This window comes from Budorcas taxicolor, chromosome 25, assembly GCF_023091745.1.
Source record: "Budorcas taxicolor isolate Tak-1 chromosome 25, Takin1.1, whole genome shotgun sequence".
NCBI lineage: Eukaryota > Metazoa > Chordata > Mammalia > Artiodactyla > Bovidae > Budorcas > Budorcas taxicolor.
In genome coordinates, this window is record NC_068934.1 from 18774561 (window position 1) to 18802106 (window position 27546).

Here is a 27546-nt window from a genome sequence, read left to right on the forward strand (position 1 = left end):
TTGAAGAATTATCTTTTATATATATATATAAATATATATAACTTGATTTATTTTTGCCTGTACTGGGTCTTTGTTTCTGCGCGGGCATTCTTTACTTGCAGAGAGTAGGGAGCTACTCTCTAGTTGCAGTGCACAGGCTTTTCATTGTGGTGGCTTCTCTTCAGAGCATGGGCTCAATACTTGTGATGCACAGGCTTAGCTGCTCTGCAGTATATGGGATCTTCCTGGACCAGGAATCGAACCTGTGCCTCCTACAGTGGCAGTCAAAGGAACTCATTACCACTGAGCCTCCAGGGAAGCTGCATTGAATAAGTCTTAAATCTTGATACAAATTTCATCATGATACTAATAGAAAAATTTGAAGCATACCAGTGGGGACCAAATTATTAATTTGAAAACTGTTAAGCAGAAAGAATTGAGCTTTCATCCTGCCTTTTCAGTATGAACTATACCACCATAAAACAAAATAATACATTAGCAAAGCTTATTTTTATATAATTTATAATAATTGATAAAAGATTGACAGAATAGAAATATCATCACTTTGCATTCCCTAATAAGGAAAGGTTTTATTTATTGAGCAGTAACATCTCGTAAAGCTCAACATTCAGAAAACGAAGATCATGGCATCCAGTCCCATCATTTCATGGGAAATAGATGGGGAAACAGTGGAAACAGTGTCAGACTTTATTTTTTTGGGCTCCAAAATCACTGCAGATGGTGACTGCAGCCATGAAATTAAAAGACGCTTACTCCTTGGAAGAAAAGTTATGACCAACCTAGATAGCATATTCAAAAGCAGAGACATTACTTTGCCAACTAAGGTCCGTCTAGTCAAGGCTATGGTTTTTCCTATGGTCGTGTATGGATGTGAGAGTTGGACTTTGAAGAAGGCTGAGCGCCGAAGAATTGATGCTTTTGAACTGTGGTGTTGGAGAAGACTCTTGAGAGTCCCTTGGACTGCAAGGAGATCCAACCAGTCCATTCTGAAGGAGATCAGCCCTGGAATTTCTCTGGAGGGACTAATGCTAAAGCTGAAACTCCAGTACTTTGGCCACCTCATGTGACGAGTTGACTCATTGGAAAAGACTCTGGGATGGGATGGAAAAGATGCTGGGAGGGATTGGGGGCAGGAGGAGAAGGGGACGACCGAGGATGAGATGGCTGGATGGCATCACTGACTCGATGGACGTGAGTCTGAGTGAACTCCGGGAATTGGTGATGGTCAGGGAGGCCTGGCGTGTTGCAGTTCATGGGGTCGCAAAGAGTTGGACACAACTGAGCTACTGAACTGAACTGAAAAGGATGATTAAACAGTAATGTCTCTTGATAAAGAACATACCACCACCAAAGTACTTTTACCACAGAAATTCTGTGGTATTCTGTGGTAAACATGAATCTGCTGAAGGCTGTAGATTAAAGTGGTGATTTACAGGAGAAAAAGAACAAAGGCATATGGGAATGCACTCAGTAAAATCCAGATATTACAGATTTGTATCACCATCAAATTGCTTGATTTGGTGACCCAAATAAATTGCAAAAAAAAAAAAAGAGAAGGATGAAAGAGCAAGAGTAGATTAAAGAGACCTAAAAAAGGAAATAATTAACAGGTAAAACTAAACTATAAATCAAAATAAGGAAGTGATTAACTCTTAATATAATATAAAACTTGAGGTAATAGTTATAATTGTTAGAGAGGGTATTACTGTTGGGCAAAGGGTCGAGTGTGACTCTTGGCATGCTAACAGGGTTCTATTTCCTGTTTGCCTTCCAGTAATTTATTACATGGTTCATTTGTTTTCTCTGGCTTTATTTTGTTATACTTAATTATAAAAAATTTCCTGATGTATTTGTCAGATATCTACCATGTAATTTTTAAATAAGTTACAGAAGGATTGGCACCAATTTATATCTCTTTAACATGGGATAAAATGATAGTTCCCTGGTGGCTCAGACAGTAACAAATATGCCTGCAATGCAGGAGACCTGGGTTCGATCTCTGGATCAGGAAAATCCCCAGAAGGGAAGAGCAACCCATTCCAGAATTCTTGCCTGGAGAATTCCATGGACAGAGGAGCCTGGCGGGCTGCAGTCCGTGGGGTCACAAAGAGTTAGACATGACTGAGTGACTGACACAGAAGTGTGAGGATAGCTCCTACTTGTCCATTTGATGCATAGTAGTAATATATCAAATGATAATTTCAATATTTTGAGCCCAGGAAACTACTACAGTTCATCAGTGAATACACAGAAATCTGTTGCATTTCTCTACACTAACAAGATCAAAAAGAGAAATGAAGGAAATAATCTCCTTTACCATTGGATCAAAAAGAAAAAAATACTTTATTCCTTAGGTAGAAATTAATCTACCTAAGAAGCCAAAAGACCTGTACTCTGAAAACTATAAGACAATGATGACAGTAATCAAAGATGCCACAAACAGATGGAAGGATATATTACACTGTGTTCTTGGACTGGAAGAACTGATTTTGTCAAAATGACTATACTACCCAAAATAACTATACTGCCCAAGGCAATCTTGCTGTCAAATTACCAATGGCATTTTTAACAACTAGAACAAAAATTTTTTTTTTAATTTGTCTGGAAACATAAAACACCTCAAGTAGACAAAGCAGTCTTTGCCTAATGGATCTGGGGATATCAGGCTCCCTGATGTCAGACTATCCTATAAAGCTGCAGTCAGAAAAGTATTGTAGTCCTGGCACAAAAACAGAAATATAGATCAAAGGGACAGGATAGAAAACCCAGAGATAAGCCCACGTACCTGTGGCCAATTAATCTACAAAAGAGGAGGCAAGAATAGACAATGGTGAAAAGACAGTGTCTTCAATGAGTAGTGCTGGAAAAACTGAACAACTATGTGAAAAAGAATGAAATTAGAACACTCCCTAATACCATACAGGAAAATAAAATCAAGATGCATTAAAGAACTAAATGTAAGACCAGATAATATAGAACTCTTAGGGGAAAAAAAATAGGGAGGACACTTTTTGACATAAATCACAGGATCCACCTCCTAGAGTAATTCCAATCCAAAGAGAGGCAATGCCAAAGAATGGTCAAACTACCGCACAATTTCACTCATCTCACACGCTAGTAAAGTAATGCTCAAAATTCTCCAAGCCAGGCTTCAGCAGTATGTGAACCATGAACTTCCAGATGTTCAAGCTGGATTTAGAAAAGGCAGAGGAACCAGAGGTCAAATTGCCAACATCCACTGGATCATGGAAAAAACAAGAGAGTCCCAGAAAAACATCCATTTCTGCTTTATTGACTATGCCAAAGCCTTTGACAGGGTGGATCACAATAAACTGTGGAAAATTCTGAAAGAGATGGGAATACCAGATGACCTGACCTGCCCCTTGAAAAATCTGTATGCAGGTCAGGAAGCAACAGTTAGAACTGGACATGGAACAACAGACTGTTTCCAAACAGGAAAAGGAGTATGTCAAGGCTGTATACTGTCAACCTGGTTATTTAATTTCTATGCAGAGTACATCATGAGAAACGCTGGGCTGGAAGAAGCACAAGCTGGAATCAAGATGGCTGGGAGAAATATCAATAACCTCAGATATGCAAATGACACCACTCTGATGGCAGAAAGTGAAAAGGAACTAAAAAGCCTCTTGATGAAAGTGAAAGAGTAGAGGGAAAAAGTTGGCTTAAAGCTCAACATTCAGAAAACAAAGATCATGGCGTCTGGTCCCATCACTTCATGGGAAATAGATGGGGAAACAGTGTCAGACTTTATTTTTGGGGGGCTCCAAAATCACTGCAGATGGTGACTGCAGCCATGAAATTAAAAGACGCTTATTCCTTGGAAGAAAAGTTATGGCCAACCTAGATAGCATATTCAAAAGCAGAGACATTACTTCGCCAACAAAGGTCCGTCTAGTCAAGGCTGTGGTTTTTCCAGTGGTCATGTATGGATGTGAGAGTTGGACTGTGAAGAAAGCTGAGTGCCGAAGATTGGATGCTTTTGAACTGTGATGTTGGAGAAGACTCTTGAGAGTCCCTTGGACTGCAAGGAGATCCAGCCAGTCCATTCTAAAGGAGATTAGCCCTGGGTGTTCTTTGGAAGGAATGATGCTAAAGCTGAAACTCCAGTACTTTGGCCACCTCATGCGAAGAGTTGTCTCATTGGAAAAGACTCTGATGCTGGGAGGGATTGGGGGCAGGAGGAGAAGGGGACGACAGAGGATCAAACGGTTGGATGGCATCACCGACTCGATGGACTTGAGCTTGGGTGAACTCCGGGAGATGGTCATTTACAGGGAGGCCTGGCATGCTGTGATTCATGGGGTCACAAAGAATCAGGTTCAGACAACTGAGCGACTGAGCTGATCCTTAGTTCAGTTCAGTTCAGTTCAGTTCCGTTGCTCAGTCATGTCCAACTCTGTGACCCAATGACTTGCAGCACGCCAGGCCTCCTTGTCCATCACCAACTCCCGGAGTTCTAGAGTAATGAAAATAAAAACAGGGTCATCTTTGATAGTTGAGTGGTTAAGACTCTGCGATTCCACTCTTGAGGGGCATGGATTCAATCCCTGATCAGGGAATTAAGGTCCTGCATGCTATCCAGCGTGGCCTAAAAAGAAAAAGAGAAACAAAAATAAATAAATGGGACCTAATTAAACTTAAAGATTTTACATAGCAAAGGAAGCCATAAAGAAAATGAAAAGACAACCCTCAGAATGAGGGGGGTTGTGATATTTGCAAAAGATGGGCAGCTGACAAGGGATTAATCTCTTAACTGTACAAATAGCTCGTGCTGCTCAGTATCAAACAATGCTGGAGAAAGTATGGAGAAAAGGGAACACTCCTGCACTGTTGGTGACAGTGTAAATTGGTACGGCTACTATGGAGAACAATATGGGGGTTCCTTTAAAAAAATAAAAATACTGTTTGATGCAGTAATCCCACTCCTGGGCATATATTGGGAGAAAACCATTATTTAAAAAGATACATGCACCCCGATGTTCATAGCAGCACTATTTACAATAGTCAAGATGTAGAGGCAGCCCTGAATGTCCATCGACAAAAAACGGATGACGAAGACGCAGTATATACAATGGAATATTACTCAGCCACAGTGAAGAATGAAAAATGGCAGCACGGATGGACGTAGAGATTCTCATACTAAGTGAAGTAAGTCAGAAAGAAAAGGACAGATGCTATGTAATATCACTTATATATGGAATCTTTAAATGCAAAAATGAACTTACTTAAAAACAGAAACAGATTCTCAAAAAAGAAGCTTCTGGTTAACAAAGGGGAAAGGTTGGAGGTGGAGGATATATTAGGAGTTTGGGATTAACATATATATATTACCATATATAAAATAGATAATCAGAAGGGAACTATTACATAGTTTAGGGACCTCAATATTCTGTAATAACCTAAATGGGAAAATAGTCTGAAAAAGAATATTTAGATACATGTATATATGTGTTACTGAATCACTTTGCTATACACCAGAATCTAACACAACATTGTAAATCAATTATATTCCAGTATAAAATTAAAAATTTTAAATAATTTCAATATTTTGAGCCCTTTTTGGAACTGAAGTCTGTCATTGTCTTAAAAATGGTGAAATCATTTTGCCAAGAAAAAATTAAATTGCAGGAATAAATTCCTTTCTTAGGTATGGATAATATTTCATTCATTTTCAGTCAGTAAAATACCTATTGAGAACATGCTCTGTGTCATACACTATTCTTGGGACTAGGAATGAAACTGTGAACAAAACCAATCAAATTTTAACCTTCACAGTGCTTACATAATAGTATAGGGAGATAATGAAGAAGGTTAATGAGTGAAATACTTGGGATGTTAAATGATAACAGGGAGCTATGGAGGTAGAATAATTTGGGGGAAAGAGATGGTAAAATTTTAGATTGTGAAGGGGGATGTCAAAAAAGGAGTCACTGAAAAGGTGATACTTGAATAAGAACTGAAGAATCTGAGAGAATAAGCCATGCAGGTTTGTTGAGAATTTTAGCTTTTAATATGAATAAGGTGACGTGACCTTAAAGAGCTTTTATTATTCTCTTGATATGATTCCCTTACTGTTCTTATTTCTGTCCTTGATTTTCTTCTGGTCTCCATACTGTGGCCAATGAGATCACATTAAAACAAGTGGCATCGTGACATTGTTTAGTAAGTAGCCTCCAGTTAAATAAAAAAAATAATAAAGTGAGGGCTTTAGCCATTTTGGTGAAAAAGAAAAACTCTTCCTCCTTAGGCTGGAGGGCATGGGATCAAACTATAGGTGGGAGGATTGATCTTACCTTAAAATAGTGTCTCTCTTTTAACAGGTATGGGTTTACAGGTCTAATGATGTAAAGAGCTTCTGTCTCACGACTTCTGTTTTCTGTCTGAAATTGAAGACAGGATCATCTGAAAATGGGGACATGGCCGAAAGATTAGAGTATTGAGGAAAGTGAAAAGGAGTGAAATAGCTGTTGCTAGAAGAAAAAACAGTAAGGTTACTGGATGGTGTTGAGTTTTTCTTTCTGTATCCTCAGTAGCTGACACAGAGCTCTGCTTATGGTACGTGCATTGTGCCTGTTTATTGTGAATTAATTTTGAATGTATGACACAAGGTTAGGTTTGCGTTGCTCTGCTATCATTTGTTGCTTAAGCTCTAATTGACCATCTTGCAAAATGGTCAGTGTATTTTACTCAGGTTGATATACTAAGTGAGGAGAAATGGTTTGAAAGATATTTAGTACCATTTTCAAAAGAGCTATATACAGGAACTTCCTTCTCTGGTGGTTCAATGACTGAGACTCCTGCTCTCAGTTGCAGGGACCCCAGGCCCAATCCCTCGTCAGGGAACTAGATTTCATGTGCTGCAACCAAGACCCGGTGCAGTGAAATAAATAAGTATTAAAAAAGAAACAAAATAAGTTATGTATGTATCTCATTTTAATGACATATGTAATTAAAATGTACATAGGTAGTTTTAATGACAACTCACCAGGCTTCCCTGGGGCTCAAATGGTAAAGAATCCACCTGCAATGCAGGAGACCTGGGTCCGATTCCTAGGTTAGGAAGATCCCCTGGAGGAGAGCATGGCAACCCACTCCAGTATTCTTGCCTGGAGAATCCCATGGACAGAGGGGCCTGGTGGGCTACAGTCCATGGGGTCACGAAGAGTCAGACTCAACTGAGTGACTTGAGCACAGCACCATGAATGGGAATAGTGTAACCAGCTATACTTGATTTGTGCAGGACTGTCTCAGTTTTAACACGGCAAGTCCCAGGTCCTAGAAAACCCCTCAATCCTAGTTAAACCAGAAAGTGTGGTGACCCAAAATTGGGTTGCTTATCATTTATCTGAGTATAAACATAGTACATGTTCACTGTGGAAAACTCAGGGAAGTATAAACAAAAAAAGTAAAAATTAGTGTCGCATGGTCAAATGACAGCACCACTGCAGTCTCTTTCTTTCCAGTCTTCATTTTAGGCACAGTTGCTTATTTGTTTATTTATTAGAATTGATATGATAAATACAGTTTTATATCTAACTTATAAAAGTACATATATTTATGTATTTATTTGGCTGCATTGGGTCTTCCTAACTACACTTGGCATCTTTTGTTGTGGCCTGAGGGCTTAGTTTCTCCACAGCATGTGGGATCTTGGTTCCCCAGCCTAGGATCAAACCTGCCTCCCTTGCATTGTAAGGTGGATTCTTAACCACTGGACCAGGCAAGTCCAGTGTCCTACTCTTACACTTACCATTCTACTTTGAGAACGTTCCCATGGCTTTAAAAACTTTGAAGTATGAATTAAGTGCTTAACAAATATTTATTATTGACTGTTTATACTAACACCACCAGTGTTTGAACACATTCTTTCACCATAGTTTTAGAACCTTTGAATGTTATCATAAATAGGAACTTTGCTGGTTGGTTTGATTAAAATCATATTGCTTTTTAAATTTTAATTTCTTTGATTACAAGTAGAGTTTGAACATTTAATCTTTTATGAATTGCGTGATCATATCATGGCTTATTTTCTTCTAGGACTTTTTAGCTTTTTCTTGTATTTTAACTAGTCTTTAAGTAAGTATATTTCTTAAATCTTTCTGCAATGCAGTATTCCTTAGTATCTGTTAACTGCTATGTAAGGGAATGCCAAAGAATGCTCAAACTACAGCACAATTGCACTCATCTCACACGCTAGTAAAGTAATGCTCAAAATTCTCCAAGCCAGGCTTCAGCAATATGTGAACTGTGAACTTCCAGATGTTCAAGCTGGTTTTAGAAAAGGCAGAGGAACCAGAGACCAAATTGCCAGCATTGGATGGGATCATCGAAAAAGCAATAGAGTTCCAGAAAAACATCTATTTCTGCTTTATTGACTATGGCAAAGCCTTTGACTGTGTGGCTCACAATCAACTGTGGAAAATTCTGAAAGAGATGGGAATACCAGACCACTTGACCTGCCTCTTGAGAAACCTATTTGCAGGTCAGGAAGCAACAGAACTGGACATGGAACAACAGACTGGTTCCAAATAGGAAAAGGAGTACGTCAAGGCTGTATATTGTCACCCTGCTTATTTAACTTCTATGCAGCGTACATCACGAGAAACGCTGGGATGGAAGAAGCACAAGCTGGAATCAAGATGGCCGGGAGAAATATCAATAATCTCAGATATGCAAATGACACCACCCTGATGGCAGAAAGTGAAGAGGAACAAAAAGTCTCTTGATGAAAGTGAAAGAGGAGAATGAAAAAGTTGGCTTAAAGCTCAACATTCAGAAAATGAAGATCATGGCATCTAGTCCCATCACTTCATGGCAAATAGATGGGGAAACAGTGGAAACAGTGTCAAACTTTATTTTTGGGGGCTCCAAAATCACTGCAGATGGTGATTGCAGCCATGAAATTAAAAGACGCTTACTCCTTGGAAGGAAAGTTATGACCAACCTAGATAGCATATTCAAAAGCAGAGACATTACTTTGCCAACAAAGGTCCGTGTAGTCAAGGCTATGGTTTTTCCAGTGGTCATGTATGGATGTGAGAGTTGGACTGTGAAGAAAGCTGAGTGCCAAAGAATGGATGCTTTTGAACTGTGGTGTTAGAGAAGACTTGAGAGTCCCTTGGACTGCAAGGAGATCCAACCAGTCTATTCTGAAGGAGATCAGCCCTGGGATTTCTTTGGAAGGAATGATGCTGAAGCTGAAGCTCCAGTACTTTGGCCACCTCATGCGAAGAGTTGTCTCATTGGAAAAGACTCTGATGCTGGGAGGGATTGAGGGCAGGAGGAGAAGGGGACGACAGAGGATGAGATGGCTGGATGGCATCACTGACTCGATGCACGTGAGTCTGAGTGAACTCCGGGAGTTGGTGTTGGGCAGGGAGGCCTGGTGTGCTGTGATTCATGGGGTGGCAAAGAGTCGGACACGACTGAGCGACTGAACTGATTTGATCTGAACTGAAATGTTATGTTCTTCCCAAATCTCACTGTGTAAGTTGGTCAGGTAAACTTTGAAGGATTTGAAATTAAATATTATCCTATAATCTACTTTAAAGACTTGCTGTTTATAAAGGTTACATCTTAGAATGTTTTGATATAATTTACCAACATTTAGTCCAGAATTTGTTGCCATTTCAGTTGTGTTCAATACATTCAGGAGGTGTTTGAGTGTCTTACTGCAAGTAATAATCCATGATTCTTCACAGAGCAATATTCATCACACTAGTAAGGCAGACTTTTATAAACCAACAGTTGTAATTCTGGGTAATAATTAATGCTATAAAAGCCTATATAAAGCAAGACACAAATGCAGAAGAAGATACAGTGGTTAATTCTTTGTAGGGGAAACACTCAGGTAAAACTAAAATGGAGTAGCATTTGAGCTTGAAGGATGTAAGATTTTCCCAATAACATATATAATAATAGATCCAACCAGTCCATTCTGAAGGAGATAACCCTGGGATTTCTTTGGAAGGAATGATGCTAAAGCTGAAACTCCAGTACTTTGGCCACCTCATGCGAAGAGTTGACTCATTGGAAAATACTTTGTTGCTGGGAGGGATTGGCGGCAGGAGAAGAAGGGGACAACAGAGGATGAGATGGCTGGATGGCATCACTGACTCGATGGACGCGAGTCTGAGTGAACTCTGGGAGTTGGTGATGGACAGGGAGGCCTGGCGTGCTGCGATTCATAGGGTCACAAAGAGTCGGACTTGACTAAGCGACTGAACAGAACAATAGCAATACCAACACTGAGTGCACCCTTCTATAATCATTAACAACCCTAGAAGTTAGTTATTTGACATTTTAATTATTTTTCAAAATGGGAAAATATGAATGAGAAGGTAAAGAAAAATAGAAATGGCCTTCTAGGCAATGTTGAGTGGTTAAAAATTGATTGCTTAAGGGAATTTTCTGATGTGACTAAAGGTTGTGGTAAGAAGGAGCCAAATAATGTATTTTTGTCATCATAATGACTGCCAAACCATACTGTGTAAAGTGGTTTTCAGGCTTCATTTTTTAAAAACCCTCACAGCAGTTCCTTGAGTTAGGTATTCTGACTTCATTTTTAAAGAATCCAAAGAAACTTAGATTAAGACAGTTATCCCAAGGTATCATACCTGGCCAATATGTATACGTAAGTAGCAAGAGAGCTTTTAAGTTTTATCTGGCTCATAATCTTAATTTTTAATGAAATATTTAAATAAACACATGATAGTATGAAATACTTAAATATTACTAAAATTTGCTTTTAATTTTTAAAAACTTATAGAACAGTTAAACATTTCCCTTACCCTTCATTTTCCATTCCATTCCCCCTACGCTTATTGTCTAAGCAGTGCCACAATCCTGTGAATCATGTAAATTTGCTATATATGTTTGTGGCCACATCAGCATATAGCATTATTTTATGCATTTCAGAACCTCTACAAGTGCTATCATACAACCTCTCCTTTAGCATATTGCTATTTCACTCATCTTTCTGTTTTTGAGATTTATCCATATTGATCTTTATAAATTCATTTCTTTTTTCTCTCTGTAGTGATTATTCATTTTTCTGTTTGAGAGACATTATTTCTCATTTTCCTCTTTTATATCAGTGCTACAGCAAATATTCATGTACATGTTTCTGTTTAGTTTTATGTAAGTTTACTTTCTTTGAGTAGAATTGCTAAACTATAGAGTATATTTCTTCAGGCTTTAGAGTAGATATTTCCTACTTGCTCTTTACAGTGTTTATGTTAATTTATACTCACTATAAGTAGATAACATTAGAGCAGAATCTGAAATAACTATGCTGTTTTAAAATTTCTCAAGTCTTGTCTTACAAGAAGAGAATTATAAGGAAATTAGAGCATCAGAGATTAGTTATTCCTTATCACTGAATAGATGACATTAAATGATATAGATTAATTTTGTTGAGTATGGGAAAGAGCAAGTAGTAGGAAGCAAGAGTAAGAGGAAAGGAAATCAGACAGGGTTGTATTTGGCTACATGTTTTTTCAAATGGAATTTTTTTTCTTTTTTTTTTTAAATCAAGAGATTTAAAAAAATTCTGTAGTGCTTTACAATTTTCAAAAGTTTAACACACATGATGGAGAAGGCAATGGCACCCCACTCCAGTACTCTTGCCTCGAAAATCCCATGGACAGAGGAGCCTGGTAGGCTGCAGTCCATGGGGTCACTAAGAGTCGGACACGACTGAGCGACTTGACTTTCACTTTTCACTTTCATGCATTGGAGAAGGAAATGGCAACCCACTCCAGTATTCTTGCCTGGAGAATCCCGGGGACAGAGGAGCCTGGTGGGCTGCCGTCTATGGGGTCACACAGAGTCGGACACAACTAAAGTGACTTAGCAGCAGTAGCAACACACATGACTTCATATAATCCTATAATACTTTTTTTATGCTCTATCCCTGTTGTACCACCCCGCATTCCTCCCCCCACTGGTACACTGATTTGTTCTCTTCCTCTGTGAGTCTGTTTCTTTGTTTTATTCAGTAGTCTGTTGTATTTTTTTAGATTCTACGTAAGGGATAATCATGCAGTATTTGTCTTTCTCTGTCTGACTTACTTCATTCAGCATAATGCCCTCCAAGTCCATCCATGTTGCTGCAAATGGCAAGCTTTTATTCTTTTTTATGGCTAAGTAGTAAATGGCAACCCACTCCAGTACTCTTGCCTATAAAATCCCATGGATGAAGGAGCCTGGTAGGCTACAATCCCTGGGGTCTTGAAGAGTCGGGCACAACTGAGCGACTTCACTTTCACTTTGCACTCTCATGCATTGGAGAAGGAAATGGCATCCCACTCCAGTATTCTTGCCTGGAGTATCCCAGGGACAGAGGAGCCTGGTGGCTGCTGTCTGTGGGGTCACACAGGATCGGACATGACTGAAGCAACTTAGCAGCAGCGGCAGCAGTATTCATTATATATATATTTACATTTTTATACATTTCATCTATTGATGGACACTTAGGATGCTTCCGTACCTTGGCAGTTATAAATAGTGCTGCTATGAACATTGGGTTCATGAGTCTTTTCAGATTAATGTTTCTTTCAGATAAATACCCAAGAGTGGAATTGCTGGGTCATACGAAATTTCTGGGCCTCCCAGGTGGCTCAGTGGTAATGAATCCTCCTGCTAACGCAGGAGACATGGGTTCAGTCCATGTGTCAGAAAGATCCCCTGGAGGAGGAAATAGCAACCTACTTCAGTATTCATGCCGGGACAATCTCATGGACAGAGGAGCCTGGCGGGCTACAGTTCATGGGGTTGCAGAGTTGCATATGACTGAACAACTGAGCACACATAGTATTTCTACTTTTAGTTTTTTGAGAAACCTCCAAACTGTTTTCCAGAGTGACTGCACCAATTTACTTAGCCACCAGTAGCATAGGACACTTCCCTTTTCTTCATGTCCTCATCAGCGTTTGTTATTTGTATTCCTTTTGATGATGGCCATTCTGACACGTGTGAGGTAAATTTTTTTCTTATAATAAAAAGTCATGTGGTAAGCACTCTAGGTCTGGTTAAGCAGCTCCATAAAGCCGTCAAGTACCCTTCCTAGTCTGCCTTCCTTAGCATGTGGCTTTGATTGTTCCCTTTTCAGGTATTGTGTGCAGACTCTGGACAGAAAGAAGGGGAAAGGGCAGAAGGCATAGGTCAACTGAACCCTGTAAGTCTTACCCAGTAGATTTCTTTATGCATCTCATTAGCCAGAACTGGTTCAAATGACCCTTAGCTTTAAGGTTTCTGAAGAGGCAAGTACTTCCCTGAACAAAATCAGAATTCTAGTAGTAAGAAAGAAGATAGATACTGGATAGGCAACTAGCAATGTCCTTCACTGTAATTTACATGAACATTCAGTGTTTCATTACATAGTGATTCTGGTTGGGACGGGTGGGAGAGCACATAACAGGTGATTAGTAAATATTTGTTGAGTAAATGAATGAATGTGCCTTAGAAACCCGCAATAGGTAACAGCTGTCTTGAATCCCTTCAAGTTTGTCAAGCAACATTGCTTCTGCATTGTGATTTTAGAGGTGAATTTTTCCTTGAGTATTGTTACTTCAAATTTCATGTCTCTTAAACTCATTTGCATCTTCCTTTACAGTTTGCTTTTGACAAAACTTTGTTGAAAATGCTTATATAACTAAATGACCTTCTTACCAGTTATGATAGTGCTTAAAGTTTCGTTCTGTGTCCTAGTTTTCCTGTCTTCAGCTTTAAGGATACACCCATGTGATCTATAGGAGCTACAGTTGTCATTGTTGTCATGTTTTTCTCTTGTAAGAGCTAAGCCAACAAATATTGAATATTTTGGGACAAAGAGAAATACAAGCCAGTGAAGAATAATTATTGAGGTCACTTAGTCAGCTTCTTTGTTTGTACATGAAGAAGTGAGGATCACTGAGTTTGTAAGATATTCAGAGATACACCACTAGCTGAATTAGGATTACCGAACCTAGGAGTCTCAACCTAATGTTACTCTTCATTTTATTTTGTCATGTTGTTATTCAGATCAGAATCAGTTTAAAGGACTTAATCATTCAGCTCCCCAAAAGCAAAGTGCCATTTTGCCTTTGGTGAGAATCACAGTGAGATCCTGAGTTGCTTTTTGAACCACATCTATTAAAAAAAAATTAAATTGTGTCCTATATTTCTGTATACTCTTTGTATTAAGCTAAAGTTATTGATAATGATGGTAATCTATATATTAATCGTTATCCAAGATATTTCTTGAATTAAGATTTTCTGATACACTAACCAATGTCAATGCATAGGAATTTACTGAACCTGCTTAATAAGTGGGAGACAGACATTCAGACTAGATCATTCCTGCCATGTCTTTAATTTTCGTAGTGACATGCATATTTTTAAATTAACGTATGACCATGTAAAGAGGGCGGAACAGTACTCTAATTTCAGGTTCTCAGTGGTTATCAGCAGTTCTTGAATTTTTTCACTGGCAGTTATGATTGAACGTAAACAAAATGGGTGATTTGTAATAAAAATACTTCTTAAAAGTAATACTGAATTCTCAGTTTAAAGAAGTCTTTATCTCACTTCTCTCCATTACATTTTATTCCCATGAAAACTTTGAAACTGTCTGCTATATCAACTTGGCAGGAATCTGTTCAGAAAAATTTTTTAATTCCTATCTTGGTAAAAATTCATTTAAAATCAAAGTTTTCCCATTGCAAGGGTTCAGTTCAGTTCAGTCGCTCAGTCGTGTCCGACTCTTTGCGACCCCATGAATCACAGCACGCCAGGCCTCCCTGCCCAACACCAACTCCCAGAGTTCACTCGGACTCACGTCCATTGAGTCGATGATGCTATCCAGCCATCTCATCCTCTGTCGTCCCCTTTTCCTCCTGCCCCCAATCCCTCCCAGCATCAGAGTCTTTTCCAGTGAGTCAGCTCTTCGCATGAGGTGGCCAAAGTACTGGAGTTTCAGCTTCAGCATCATTCCTTCCAAAGAAATCCCAGGGCTGATCTCCTTCAGAATGGACTGGTTTCTCCTTACAGTCCAAGAGACTCTCAAGAGTCTTCTCCAACACCACATTCAAAAGCATCCATTCTTCGGCACTCAGCTTTCTTCACAGTCCAACTCTGACATCCATACATGACCACTCGAAAGACCACAGCCTTGACTAGACGGACCTCTGTTGGCAACGTAATATCTCTGCTTTTGAATACACTATCTAGATTGGTCATAACTTTCCTTCCAAGGAGTATCTTTTAATGTCATGGCTGCAATCACCGTCTGCAGTATGTCTGACACTGTTTCCCCATCTATTGCCATGAAATGATGGGACCAGATGTCATGATCTTCGTTTTCTGAACGTTGAGCTTTAAGCCAACTTTTTCACTCTCCTCTTTCACTTTCATCAAGAAGGTTTTTAGTTCCTCTTTACTTTCTGCCATAAGGGTGGTGTCATTTGCATATCTGAGATTATTGATATTTCTCCCGGCCATCTTGATTCCAGCTTGTGCTTCTTCCAGCCCAGCGTTTCTCATGATGTACTCCGCATAGAAATTAAATAAGCAGGTTGACAATATACAACCTTGACATACTCCTTTTCCTATTTGGAACCAGTCTGTTGTTCCATGTCCAGTTTTAACTGTTGCTTCCTGACCTGCATATAGGTTTCGCAAGAGGCAGGTCAAGTGGTCTGGTATTCCCATCTCTTTCAGAATTTTCCACAGTTGCTTGTTATCCACATAGTCAAAAGCTTTGGCATAGTCAATAAAGCAGAAATAGATGTTTTTCTGGAACTCTCTTGCTTTTTTGATGATCCGTCCGATGTTGGCAATTTGATCTCTGGTTCCTCTGCCTTTTCTAAAACCAGCTTGAACATCTGGAATTTCACAGTTCACATATTGCTGAAGCCTGGCTTGGAGAATTTTGAGCATTACCTTACTAGTGTGTGAGATGAGTGCAATTGTGCAGAAGTTTGAACATTCTTTGGTATTGCCTTTCTTTGGGATTGGAATGAAAACTGACCTTTTCCAGTCCTGTGGCCACTGCTGAGTTTTCCAAATTTGCTGGCATATTGAATGCAGCACTTTCACAGCATCATCTTTCAGAATTTGAAAGAGCTCAACTGGAATTCCATCACCTCCACTAGCTTTGTTCGTAGTGATGCTTTCTAAGGCCCACTTGACTTCACATTCCAGGATGTCTGGCTCTAGGTGAATGATCACCATCGTGATGATCTGGGTCGTGAAGCTCTTTTTTGTACAGTTCTTGTGTATATTCTTGCCACTTCTTCTTATTATCTTCTGCTTCTGTTAGGTCCATAACAGAACCATTTAGGTCCATGAGAAGGACCATTTCTGTCGTTTATCAAGCCCATCTTTGCATGAAATGTTCCCTCGGTATCTCTAATTTTCTTGAAGAGCTCTCTAGTCTTTCCCATTCTGTTGTTTTCCTCTAATTCTTTGCATTGATCACTGAGGAAGGCTTTCTTATCTGTCCTTGCTATTCTTATAGGTAAAATTAGTACTTAATGAATTCTGAAAACATGGCTCAGATTCCCTTAGCACAATTTTAAAACATATATGCCTTGTCTGTAATCTCATTCACAGATTATGGTATATACTAAATATGACTTTCGTTATCCTTAAATTTGCACTGTTAGGTACTCCATAAAAATTGTAAATATTAGCCAATAAGGTAAAAAGAGGAGTTAACAGGTAAACATAGTTTCTTTGTAATATATTACATTCTGAAATGTTTATTGATGGCATTTGATAAAGTAAATTGTAATATAATCACATTAAGGAGTGTTACACAGTTAAGTCCAATTCTCTGAAGACATTTCATAAATGTCATAAGAAAATGCTAATGTTTCAGTGAGGGCAATGGGTCAGCATGATTCCAACTTTGTCAAAAACACGTAAAACTAGAAGAAGTAACCTCAAATACAATACTAATTGTAGGTATTCAGATTGTGGGCATATTTTCCTTTTTCTGTACAGAATTGTTACTTTTGTAACCTGATTAAAACATAAAATATTTCCACACTGCCTTTTTCATGTTTTCTCAATGAAATGAAGTGCTCTATAACTTGCAGAGAACAGTTGTCAGTTTTTAAAACAAATATGGTCTTTTGGAAATGTTTTATTATGATGTATTCTTAGTTTCATAGTTTTGAGCCATCACTTGAGCTTGAATAAGTTATTTGAGCTGTATAAATATTTGCATTTCATTGAGAGCATTGAAGTTAAAAGTATAAAGCAGAAATCTTTCTATATGACAGTTTTTTAATGTCTAAACGTTGTACTTCCGAGTTTGGTATTTTCTTTACTGTCTGCTTCATCTTTTATTGTCAAATGTCCCGTGACAAAAGCCACCTCTTCTAAGAGAGAAATTTCAAATGGAAATATTTTTTATGTTATGCCTTATACATTTCATAATCTTGAATGCTTAGATTCATGTAAACTTTTTCTTATTTTTAGAGGAACAGAAAGGAAGTGCAAAAACGAAAAGTGAAGAGCGGCCAGTAGATTCAGAAAAATGTTCTACACCCAGTCCTCTAGAAGGGACTACTGTGAAAATAGAAAAAGAAGGTGAAAAGGAACTTGGAAAACTGCCAGTCATAGTGAAGCTGGAAAAATCTGTGCCAGAAAGCGAAGAAAAAAAGATTATCAAAGAAGAAAGCGATTCCTTCAAGGAAAATGTCAAACCTGTAAAAGTGGAAATGAAAGAATGTAAAGCAGATCCTAGAGATATCAAAGGTAGTGTGGAGAAGTTAGAGCCTGAGAGGCTAGACTTTGTTGGCAATGTTAAATCTTCTCAAGAAATTACCGAAAAGTCTACTGAAGAAACCGAGAAACTTAAAAATGACCAGCAGGCCAAGATTCCACTAAAAAAACGAGAAATTAAACTGAGTGATGATTTTGATAGTCCAATCAAAGGACCTTTGTGTAAATCAGTTACTCCAACAAAAGAGTTTCTGAAAGATGAAATAAAGCAAGAGGAAGAGACTTGTAAAAGGATCTCTACAATCACTGCTTTGGGTCATGAAGGGAAACAGCTGGTAAATGGAGAAGTTAGTGATGAGAAGGTAACTCCACATTTTAAGACAGAACAGATGGAGACAAAGTTTTATGATACAAAGGAAGATAGTTGCAGCCCCTCTAAGGATAGAAGTGTCATCATGGAGGGAAACGGAGCAGAGTCTGTAAATTCTGTCATTGCAAGTGTAAAAATAGGTGATCTTGAGAAAGAAGTGGTCCCTTTAGGGAAAGATACAGATAATTCAATATCAGTCTTAGAGACCCAGAGTCAGAAAGAGCACATAGAGGAAACTGGTCCTTCAGAAATGGAAACCTCTCTTGAGACTGCAGAAATAGCAAAGGATCTCTCTTTAAAAACTGCTTTATCTACCACTGAATCCTATAGTATGAGAGTTGAAGAGAAGTCTCCCAAAAGTAAGAAGGATAAGCGCCCACCAGTCCTAGAGTGTCTTGAAAAGTCCAAAAAGACTTTTCTTGATAAGGACACACAAAGATTGAGTCCAATACCAGAGGAGGTTCCAAAGACAACTGTAGAATCATTACAGGCCGGGTCTCCTGAGGCAGCTGAAACTTATCCATCATCTAACGTGACTGTCCACTGTGAGAAACTAGCCTCAGAAGTTGAGTGTCAGGATACAAGTTCACTTGAAGGTCAGTCCCTGGAGAAAGTAGACCCAGAAATTTTAAAAGTGGATTCTGAATCAACAAAGGTAGAAGTCGATGATCTGGACAGTGCCCAGACCTCTGGCACAGGTGATCCTTCTGAGACAAAGGGTTCTATGCAAAAAAGCAAATTGAAATATAAGTTGATTCCTGACGAAGAAAACACTGCCTCAGAAAACACAGAGATAACCTCAGAAAGGCAGAAAGAAGGCATCAAATTAACAATTAGGATATCTAGTCGGAAAAAGAAGTCAGATTCTCCTCCCAAAATTGTAGAGCCAGAAACCAAGCAAGAGAAGACAGAAAAGGAAGAAGAGAAAACAAACGTTGGGCGTACTTTGAGGAGGTCTCCAAGAATATCTAGACCCACAGCAAAAGTGGCTGAAATCAGAGATCAGAAAGCTGATAAAAAAAGAGGGGAAGAAGATGAAGTAGAAGAAGAGTCAGCAGCTTTGCAAAAGACAGACAAAAAAGAAAATTTGAAAAAAGCAGAGAAGGATACGAATTCTAAAGTAACCAAGGTAAAATTTCTCCTACTCTGAGCTTTAGTTTTTATTAGAAATCTTTGACTTTTAAGTGTTCATAGCTTTTTACTTTTGGCTAAAACAACTCATTCAAAGATAGAACAGCAACAAGAAAAAATGCCTTTCTTCCTATATCTGAGATGTCTTACTAGTTATCTCCAGACATTAAATTTCAGACTATATCATCTTTTAAACTTTTTCTCTATTATAGGCAGTATAGAAATATATTCTAATTGTAAGTTCTGCAAGTAATACCTAACTTATAACACTTGAAAAATGAAAATTTCTCACAAACACTATTAACGGTTTGGGCTGCATCTCTTTCGGTCTTTTTTCCATATATTCCTGTCTGTGTTTGTAAATATTTCCCATGCACTTAAAAGATAAATTCATTTTTCTGTGAGTTTTTCACTTAACAATGTGTGTCTGAGCACTTTCCATATCAGTAGATAGAGTCTGCTTTCAGTTATTGATGGCCACATAGTATTCCATAGTGTGGATGTGCCTCAGTTTCTTTAACTGCTCCCTGATTGATTGACATTTAGGTTGTTCCCAATTTTTCACTATTACAGGCAATGCTGCATTGAAGATCCTTTTGGACATGAGTGAGTATTTCTTTAGAATAGAATCCTAGAATTGGAATTACTGGGTCAAGGGACATATGTATTTTAAGTTTTGATAACTTTTGCTTCTTTACTTTCCAAAAGGCCCCATTAATGTACCCTCTCATTGCCAGTGTTTGAGAGAGACTCTGTTTCCCCATTTCAGTTATTAGTCTTAGAGCTAGATTTTTTTTTTCTTCTATGACCTTCTTGTTTTAAGCATAATCTTGTACAAGTCTTTAGCCAGCCTATGGAAAATTTGTTGTAGTTAAAGTGCTACTTAAAAAAAAAAAGTGCTCCTTTTGTTTTTGATTTATTTAAGTGATAACATTGTTCTTAATTGTAAGTGGTCCTTAGTTCCTTAAAATACTAAATTTTTATTTTTAAAAATTTCCTCCCGTTGTTAGAGTTATTTTGGTCCTTGGTGAGGACTTAAACTGTAGGAGTGAACTGAAATATGACTTTAAAATATTGTGAAGCCAACCAATAGAAAGCAGTTCCCAACATTATAACGTTAGTCTCTGAATAATACATTTTTTAAGTTTGTCAGAAATTTTTATGCAGTTGTGATCCATTTCTCTGATATGAGAAATGTTAACAATGTGTGAGAATATAGTCAGTGTTCAATTATAGAGCCTTTGAAAAGTGCATGCCCTTTGACCCAGAATCCTCTTCCAGGAATTTATCCTAACCACAGAGGTTTATGTAAAAATTTTATGTTTGCAAGAATACATTGTTTATGAAGGTGAAAAAATGGAAAACTACCTAAATGTCTGTGTAGTTGTGGATTAGATATAGCTATGTGATGGCATATTATATAAAATATACATACACACACATGATGTTAGAATATTTTATCACTAGGGCAAATATTTAATAAGACAGAATGTTCATTATAATTCTCCCCTCCCAAAAAGTAGAAAAAAATAGTGGAAATATATACCAAAATTTAATAGTAAGTATATCTGTTGATGAAACTACAGTAATTTTTCTTTTCTTCTTTGTATATTCACTAAGTATTCCACAATGCATATGTAATCGGAAGCGTGTTGTTGTATTTTTTACATTGTTATTACATTAAATTGTCCTAATCTTTTATTTTACACAAGGTAAAGCCCAAAGGCAAAGTTCGATGGACTGGTTCTCGAACACGTGGCAGGTGGAAATATTCCAGCAATGATGAAAGTGAAGGGTCTGACAGTGAAAAATCATCTGCAGCTTCAGAAGAGGAGGAAGAAAAGGAAAGTGAAGAAGCCATCCTAGCAGATGATGATGAGCCATGCAAAAAATGCGGCCTTCCAAACCATCCTGAACTAGTGTGTACCTGATCTCTATGGACAGTATGCAGATTATTGCCATGCTGTGGTTGTCTGAAACATTGTAACTTATCTGGGTTTGATCATGATTTCAATTTTTTGTGTGTAAAATCCTTTCTTTCTATTCTCAGATAATAACCTAATTCTAGGGAGGATTAGGATCTTGCTTTCATTCTACCTAGCTTTGTAATGATGTTTCCTCCACTTAAGCATGCACTGTTAATCTCTTCTCACAGATAAGTTCATTCAAATATTCCTATTCTGGTTTTTTGTTTGTTTTTTGTTTTTTCTTTAAAATTTTGTTCTTTCCCTTTAAGTTACTTTACAATGTTATTTCTGAAATGGCAGCTTCAAATGAGTAAGACCTGAAGGGCTTGTTGCCTTTCTGTAAAAACATATAAATAAGTCAAGTAATAACCCAGTAGGGCTTTAAACTTTAGAAATGGGTAGTTCTAAAAACAAATTTAAGAGGATAATTATATATATTCAGATATATTCAGAAAAATAGTGACAGATTTACACGGGACTTTCTTATCTGGAAAGTAAGTTCTTCAGTTCAGTTCAGTTCAGTCACTCAGTCGTGTCCGACTCTTTGCGACCCCATGAATCACAGCACACCAGGCCTCCCTGTCTATCACCAACTCCCGGAGTTCACTCAGACTCAGGTCCATTGAGTCGGTGATGCCATCCAGCCGTGTCATCCTCTGTCATCCCCTTCTCCTCCTGCCCCCCAATCCCTCCCAGCATCAGAGTCTTTTCCAATGAGTCAGGTCTTCGCATGAGGTGGCCAGAGTACTGGAGTTTCAGCTTTAGCATCACTCCTTCCAAATAAATCCCAGGGCTGATCTCCTTTAGAATGGACTGGTTGGATCTCTTTGCAGTTGAAGGGACTCTCAAAGAGTCTTCTCCAACACCACAGTTCAAAAGCATCAATTCTTTGGTGCTCAGCTTTCTTCACAGTCCAACTCTCACATCCATACATGACCACTGGAAAAACCATAGCCTTGACTAGACGGACCTTTGTTGGCAAAGTAATGTCTCTGCTTTTGAATATGCTATCTAGGTTGGTCATAACTTTCCTTCCAAGGAGTAAGCATCTTTTAATTTCATGGCTGCAGTCACCATCTGCAGTGATTTTGGAGCCCCCCAAAAAAACCCAGTTCCTCACCTAGATATATATTTTTGTAGTTTATGAGTGCTTTCTAAAGAACCCGTTGAAGCACTCTTGTTATGCCCAGCTGTTCTGTTTTGAATAGATCTGACTTCGAAAGCAAGCTCTACCTATTACGTAGAAAGAGACCTAAAGATGCTTCCACATAGATAGAGTTGTGTAGAGCAGAAACAAGTTATGTAAAGTTGCTCAGAACAGCTCCTGATACTTGTGGGCTGAGGTAAAGCTATTTATTTGTGGTTTAACTTGCAGTTTTCTTCCTCAATGTGAAAATCGTATCTGGAAACTGAATTAATCAGTCAAGTTTATCATATCTCAGTAGTTTCAGAGGGTTTAAGGAAAAGACATAGCTCTGAAAAGAACAGATGTCAAAATTACACTGAGAAGACCCTTCTAACTATTTTTATGATCTTCAGACTGTAAATTTTTAAGTGGAGAAAGGCAAAGAGAAGATTTGTGATAGTGGTCTTTTCTGCCCTCTAAATCAAGTAAAAATCAACATTTGTGTTCTTTTCCTACCATTACCTATTTTTTTTTTAATTGAAAGAATGCATTTTGACTAAGGAGAGCACGACAACCCTCTCCAGTATTCTGGAGAATTCCCAGAAACAGAGGAGCCTGGCGGGCTACAGTCCACAGGGTCACAAAGAGTCTGACACAGCTGAGTGACTAGGCACACACTAGGTGGTAATAGATGACAATGACAAAGAGGTGTACAGAATTGAGAAGTAAAATGAAGTAAGCAGAAATGACATCCAGGAAGTGGAGAAAGTTGCACCCTTTTTAGAACATACGGAGGATTTTTATTCTATTATCTTACTAACTGCTCTGAAAATCCCATTTGCTGGTTACTGTGCCAAAGCGAATGACGTTGGAAACTGAAGATCTGAAATATGGTTAATTTCATATGCTGGATATTTCAGAATAATCTCCAAAATAGAAATCTCAAGCTACTATTGTGTGTTAAGTGGTAGGAGAATGATGCTGAATTAGATGTGGTCCTTGGGAACTTCCTTGGTGGGCCAGTGGTTAAGAATCCCCTTGCAATGCAAGGAATGAGGGTTCAGACCCTGGTTAGGGAACTAAAATCCCGTAAGCTGTGTGGTATGGCCCAAAAACAAACAAAAAAGACCTGTTAAATTCCTAATTAACTGAGGGTTTTTATTATTATGCTTTATGCAGATAAAGAGTATAATATAGTGTATTTCTTAGTATCATGCTAAGATATATAGAAATGTCTTTATTTTAACTTAAGAGTTACTGAATATTACCCATAGAGATAGGTTGACATTAATCTATGGTTTATTTCAGATCCTTCTGTGTGACTCTTGTGACAGTGGATACCACACTGCCTGCCTTCGCCCTCCTCTAATGATTATTCCAGATGGAGAATGGTTCTGCCCCCCTTGCCAGCATGTATGACAACCCAGCACAGTTCTGGTTTTCCAGTCTCTGCTTTTATATTCAAATTAATATTTCTTGACAGCCACTAAACATTTTAATCTTCAATTTATAGATATTGCTTATCTCTTCTTTAAATTTCTATAAAAGTAGAGGCTATTGATTAAAAACTACCTTTTGTTAGTATCTTATAGGTCTTCCCTTTATTTTTACCCAAAGCAATTCTCAAAGGACCTCTTCTTTTTACAAAATTATAATCTCTGGTGTATTTTTTCTCACATTTGCTAAAGGCACAGCCACCTCTCCCCTCCATGAGGATAATATACAAGGGAAGAAATTAGTTTCTTCCTGTTGTTTATCCCTTTGTTTCATCCTCTTTTTCATTTCTGCCTGCCTTCTTTTGTCAGTTTTATAGATGATGATATAATTTACGGACCATTATAATGGTACTATGAATAGAATCATGGATTCTGTTTCTCTCATATCTTGATTCGGTGGATTTCTTTTAAAACCTGAAGAGCAGAATTTTTTTTTTATTCAAAAGGTCCTTTCCAGTCTCATTTTGCTTTAAAATTTGGGAATTCCCTGGTGGTCCAGTGGTCTGGACTCTGTGTTTCCACTGCAGGGGGCCCAGGTTCAATCCCGGGGCAGGGAACTAAGATGCCACAAGCTGTGCAGCATGGCTCAAAAAAAAAAAAAAACACCCAAAGATGGTGGTCTTCATTGCATTTTTTTAGTTAAGTGGAATCATTTGGCTTAGCATCACTCTGACAGCTCTATATTGTTCAGCTCTATTTTGACCTATTAACTGTTTGGCATGATTTTGTAAATTTTTTTTCCATTCTCTTAAAAAAAAAAAAACCAGTGATTGGCACCATTATATTTTCTTGTACATGTAACCTTCTTCCTTAAAAATGCCTTGGGATTTAAAAACTTTTTAAATCACTGTCATGTATATATGCTGAACCAAATGCTATTTTAACCATTAATTACTGCCAGCAAGGTAGATATAGAATATGTTTCACAAAGCTGTAAGTTTCTTTAACGTGTGTTACTTCAAAGATAGCCTGCCCATCTTCAGTAGAGTGGATGAACTGAAGTGGCATCCTTTATTTAATTACATACAAGGAACATTTCACTGTTTTCTCTGTGGGCCCTTATTAGCTCTCTTAGCACTGTAGCTTTTGCTAATAGGCAAGAGGTAAGTGATTGTGGAAAGGTGTTTAAGATGACACTCATCTGCTTTATGTTTTTAGAAACTGCTGTGTGAAAAATTAGAAGAACAATTACAAGATTTGGATGTTGCCTTAAAGAAGAAGGAGCGTGCTGAACGCAGGTACTGTGATATGTGTGTTAATGTTTCACTTGGGAATTTGACATCAGAATTATCTTCCAGTATAGACTAACATGTCTGTATAAAGTGGAGATTGGTAAACTCTTATTTGTGGGCCAAATGTGGCCCACTTCTTGTTTTCGTATTGCCACCTAAGAATGGGTCTTTTTTTTGTTGTTTTTAAATGATTAGAAAAAAATAAAAACAAAAGTCATATTTCATGGCACATCAGAATTACATATTCTGATTTCATTGTTCATAAATAACCTTTGCCATGGTCATTGTTTATATGTTATCTGTGACTGCTTTTGCATGACAGCTGCAGAACTGAGTAGTTGTAATAGAGACCATATAACCCAAGCCTAATATATTATCTGTCCTTCTACAGGAAGTTTGCCAAATCCCTGATCTAAAGTTTTTATCATAACCTACTCTGAATAAGTATTGGCCTGAGTATTGTGGAGGATATGTGTCTAAGTATGTAGGGAGTTCAAGAAAACACAAAGAATTGGTCTACAACTTAGTTTCCCATGGCTTCTCTTTGGGTGGGTAGAATTAACATTGGCGAAATAAAGAGCTTACTGACTGTAAGCAGCGATTCCCTTTTCAGTATGCCCCTGCATTATGGTCTAAAGCAGTTAGGCTGTGTTCCAAACTGAAGAGAAAAGATGAGTAAAACAAAGCTCTTGCTTACCTGGAGCTTATCTTCTGTGTATGAACCAGTGATGCAAATAAGTAGGCAAATTGAAGTACGTTTAGAGCAATATTGGAACATTGTGGAGGAGCACTGTAGTTCTCCAAGGGCTTGGATTATCAGGGAAGCCCTTGCAACATAAGTAGAGGTGATACAGACTGACATGCAGAGAAAGGATGTTTTAGGCAAAGAGCACAATAAACGCAGAGACAGAGTGTAAATGTGAGAGTAAGAGGGGTGGGGGGTGAAGCTAAAAAGGAAACTGAGGCCAGATTGTGAACAGCTTTGCATAACTGGCTGGGAAATGTGATTATTCTCTAGAGGTGGTGGGGAGGCCATCTAAGGAGAGATATGCATAATCAGACTTTTATTTCGGAAAAATATACCTTGGTAACAGCAAGAAGAAGGAATTAGCATTAAGGCCATTGGAATAAAGTCTGTGGGAGTCAGTGAGGTCTGAACTAGATCACTCATCATGATAATAAAGTGGAGAGGCTGAAGAGAATTTTCATAGTCTTAATCAGTAGGACTTGATGCCCATGTATTCATAATATGAGAAAAATCGAAGCAGCGTCTCCTTCATTTGTTGCTACTTTTTTACTGCTATCACATAATATTACCCTAAAAAATTTAGTTTCCTTTCAGGCAGTCTGCTCATTCCATAATCCACACATTTTACTCTCTACAAAGGTGAGCATTAAAACTGGGTTCAAGGACTTCCCTGGCGGTCCTGTGGTTAAGACTCAGTGCTCCTAGTGCAGGGGACATGGGTTAATCAGTTGTCTAAATACCTTTATATTTAGGAACTCTTACTGATAGTCCTATATATAGTTATTAAGACTGTTTTGATGTGCAAATTGCTGTCTTAATTTTTGATGGGCTTCCCTGGTAGCTCAAATGGTAAAGAATCTGCCTGCAATGCAGGAGGCCCAGGTTTGATCTCTGGGTTGGGAAGATCCCCTGGAGAATGGAATGGCAGCCCACTCCAGTATTCTTGCCTGGAGAAGTCCCTGTCCAAGGAGCCTGGTGGGCTATAGTCCATGGGGTTGCAAAGAGTCAGACATGACTGAATGACTAAACACACTAATTTTTGACACTGGAAGAGATTCAATTAAAGATGCTTCAGATTAGTCATAATTAAGTCATAATTAAAAATTGGACTCAGTCTTCCTGAAATCTACCTGCCCTTCTGAGAAATGAGCAGTTTACTCATGTTCTGAAGCTGATCTGATATAAAATTGTTGATAGCTAATAGGCTTATTCTTTAAGGACATGGAAGAAAATGGATTCTCTCTAAAAGCCAAGAATGTAAGCCACTAAGAATTTGTCTCATACATTGTATCTGTTTGTCCTTTGGAGCCCTGTGATGCTTGTCGGGTTTATATGTGGAAAGATCGGTGAGCATTTCCTTTTGCCTCCTATACTTTAGGAAATGCTGCTCTAGTTAAGAAATGCTTTAAATTTTAAAAATTTATGTGAAAATGTGCCACAATATTTGTTTACGCTGTTGGTCTCCCATTTACTAGTTCATCCAGTTTCTCTTCTGTCCTTGATAATCCTCTTTACTTAAATGTCATCCTTTAAGAGGACATCTGTAATTGTGTGTGCCTTTAGATCACACACTAAATCCTATATGAGAGACCATTCTGACAAGGCACGTTAACCGAATTGTTACTGTTGTTTGCTAATTTTCTCCCAGAATCTGGTTAACATAGCCTTCATTATTTATAGTTCCTAATGTATGTTTATATTAGAAGCTCTAAATAGAAAATATGTGTGTTTCTAAAGTAAATA

General features: G+C 38.1%; 1 protein-coding gene and 1 non-coding gene across 2 annotated transcripts in view; both read left to right on the forward strand.

Annotated features, from left to right (window-relative positions):
- Nucleotides 1-27546, forward strand: part of RSF1 (remodeling and spacing factor 1) — a 146945-nt gene that overhangs the window by 102612 nt on the left and 16787 nt on the right. Inside the window, exons 6-9 of the mRNA XM_052661764.1 lie at nucleotides 17488-19232; nucleotides 20947-21153; nucleotides 23636-23740; nucleotides 24982-25061. Coding sequence (XP_052517724.1) covers nucleotides 17488-19232; nucleotides 20947-21153; nucleotides 23636-23740; nucleotides 24982-25061 — 2137 coding nt within the window. The remainder of the gene's footprint in view (nucleotides 1-17487; nucleotides 19233-20946; nucleotides 21154-23635; nucleotides 23741-24981; nucleotides 25062-27546) is intronic.
- On the forward strand, nucleotides 24308-24380 carry TRNAG-UCC (transfer RNA glycine (anticodon UCC)). Its single transcript has one exon. It is a non-coding gene; the product is annotated as a tRNA-Gly (tRNA).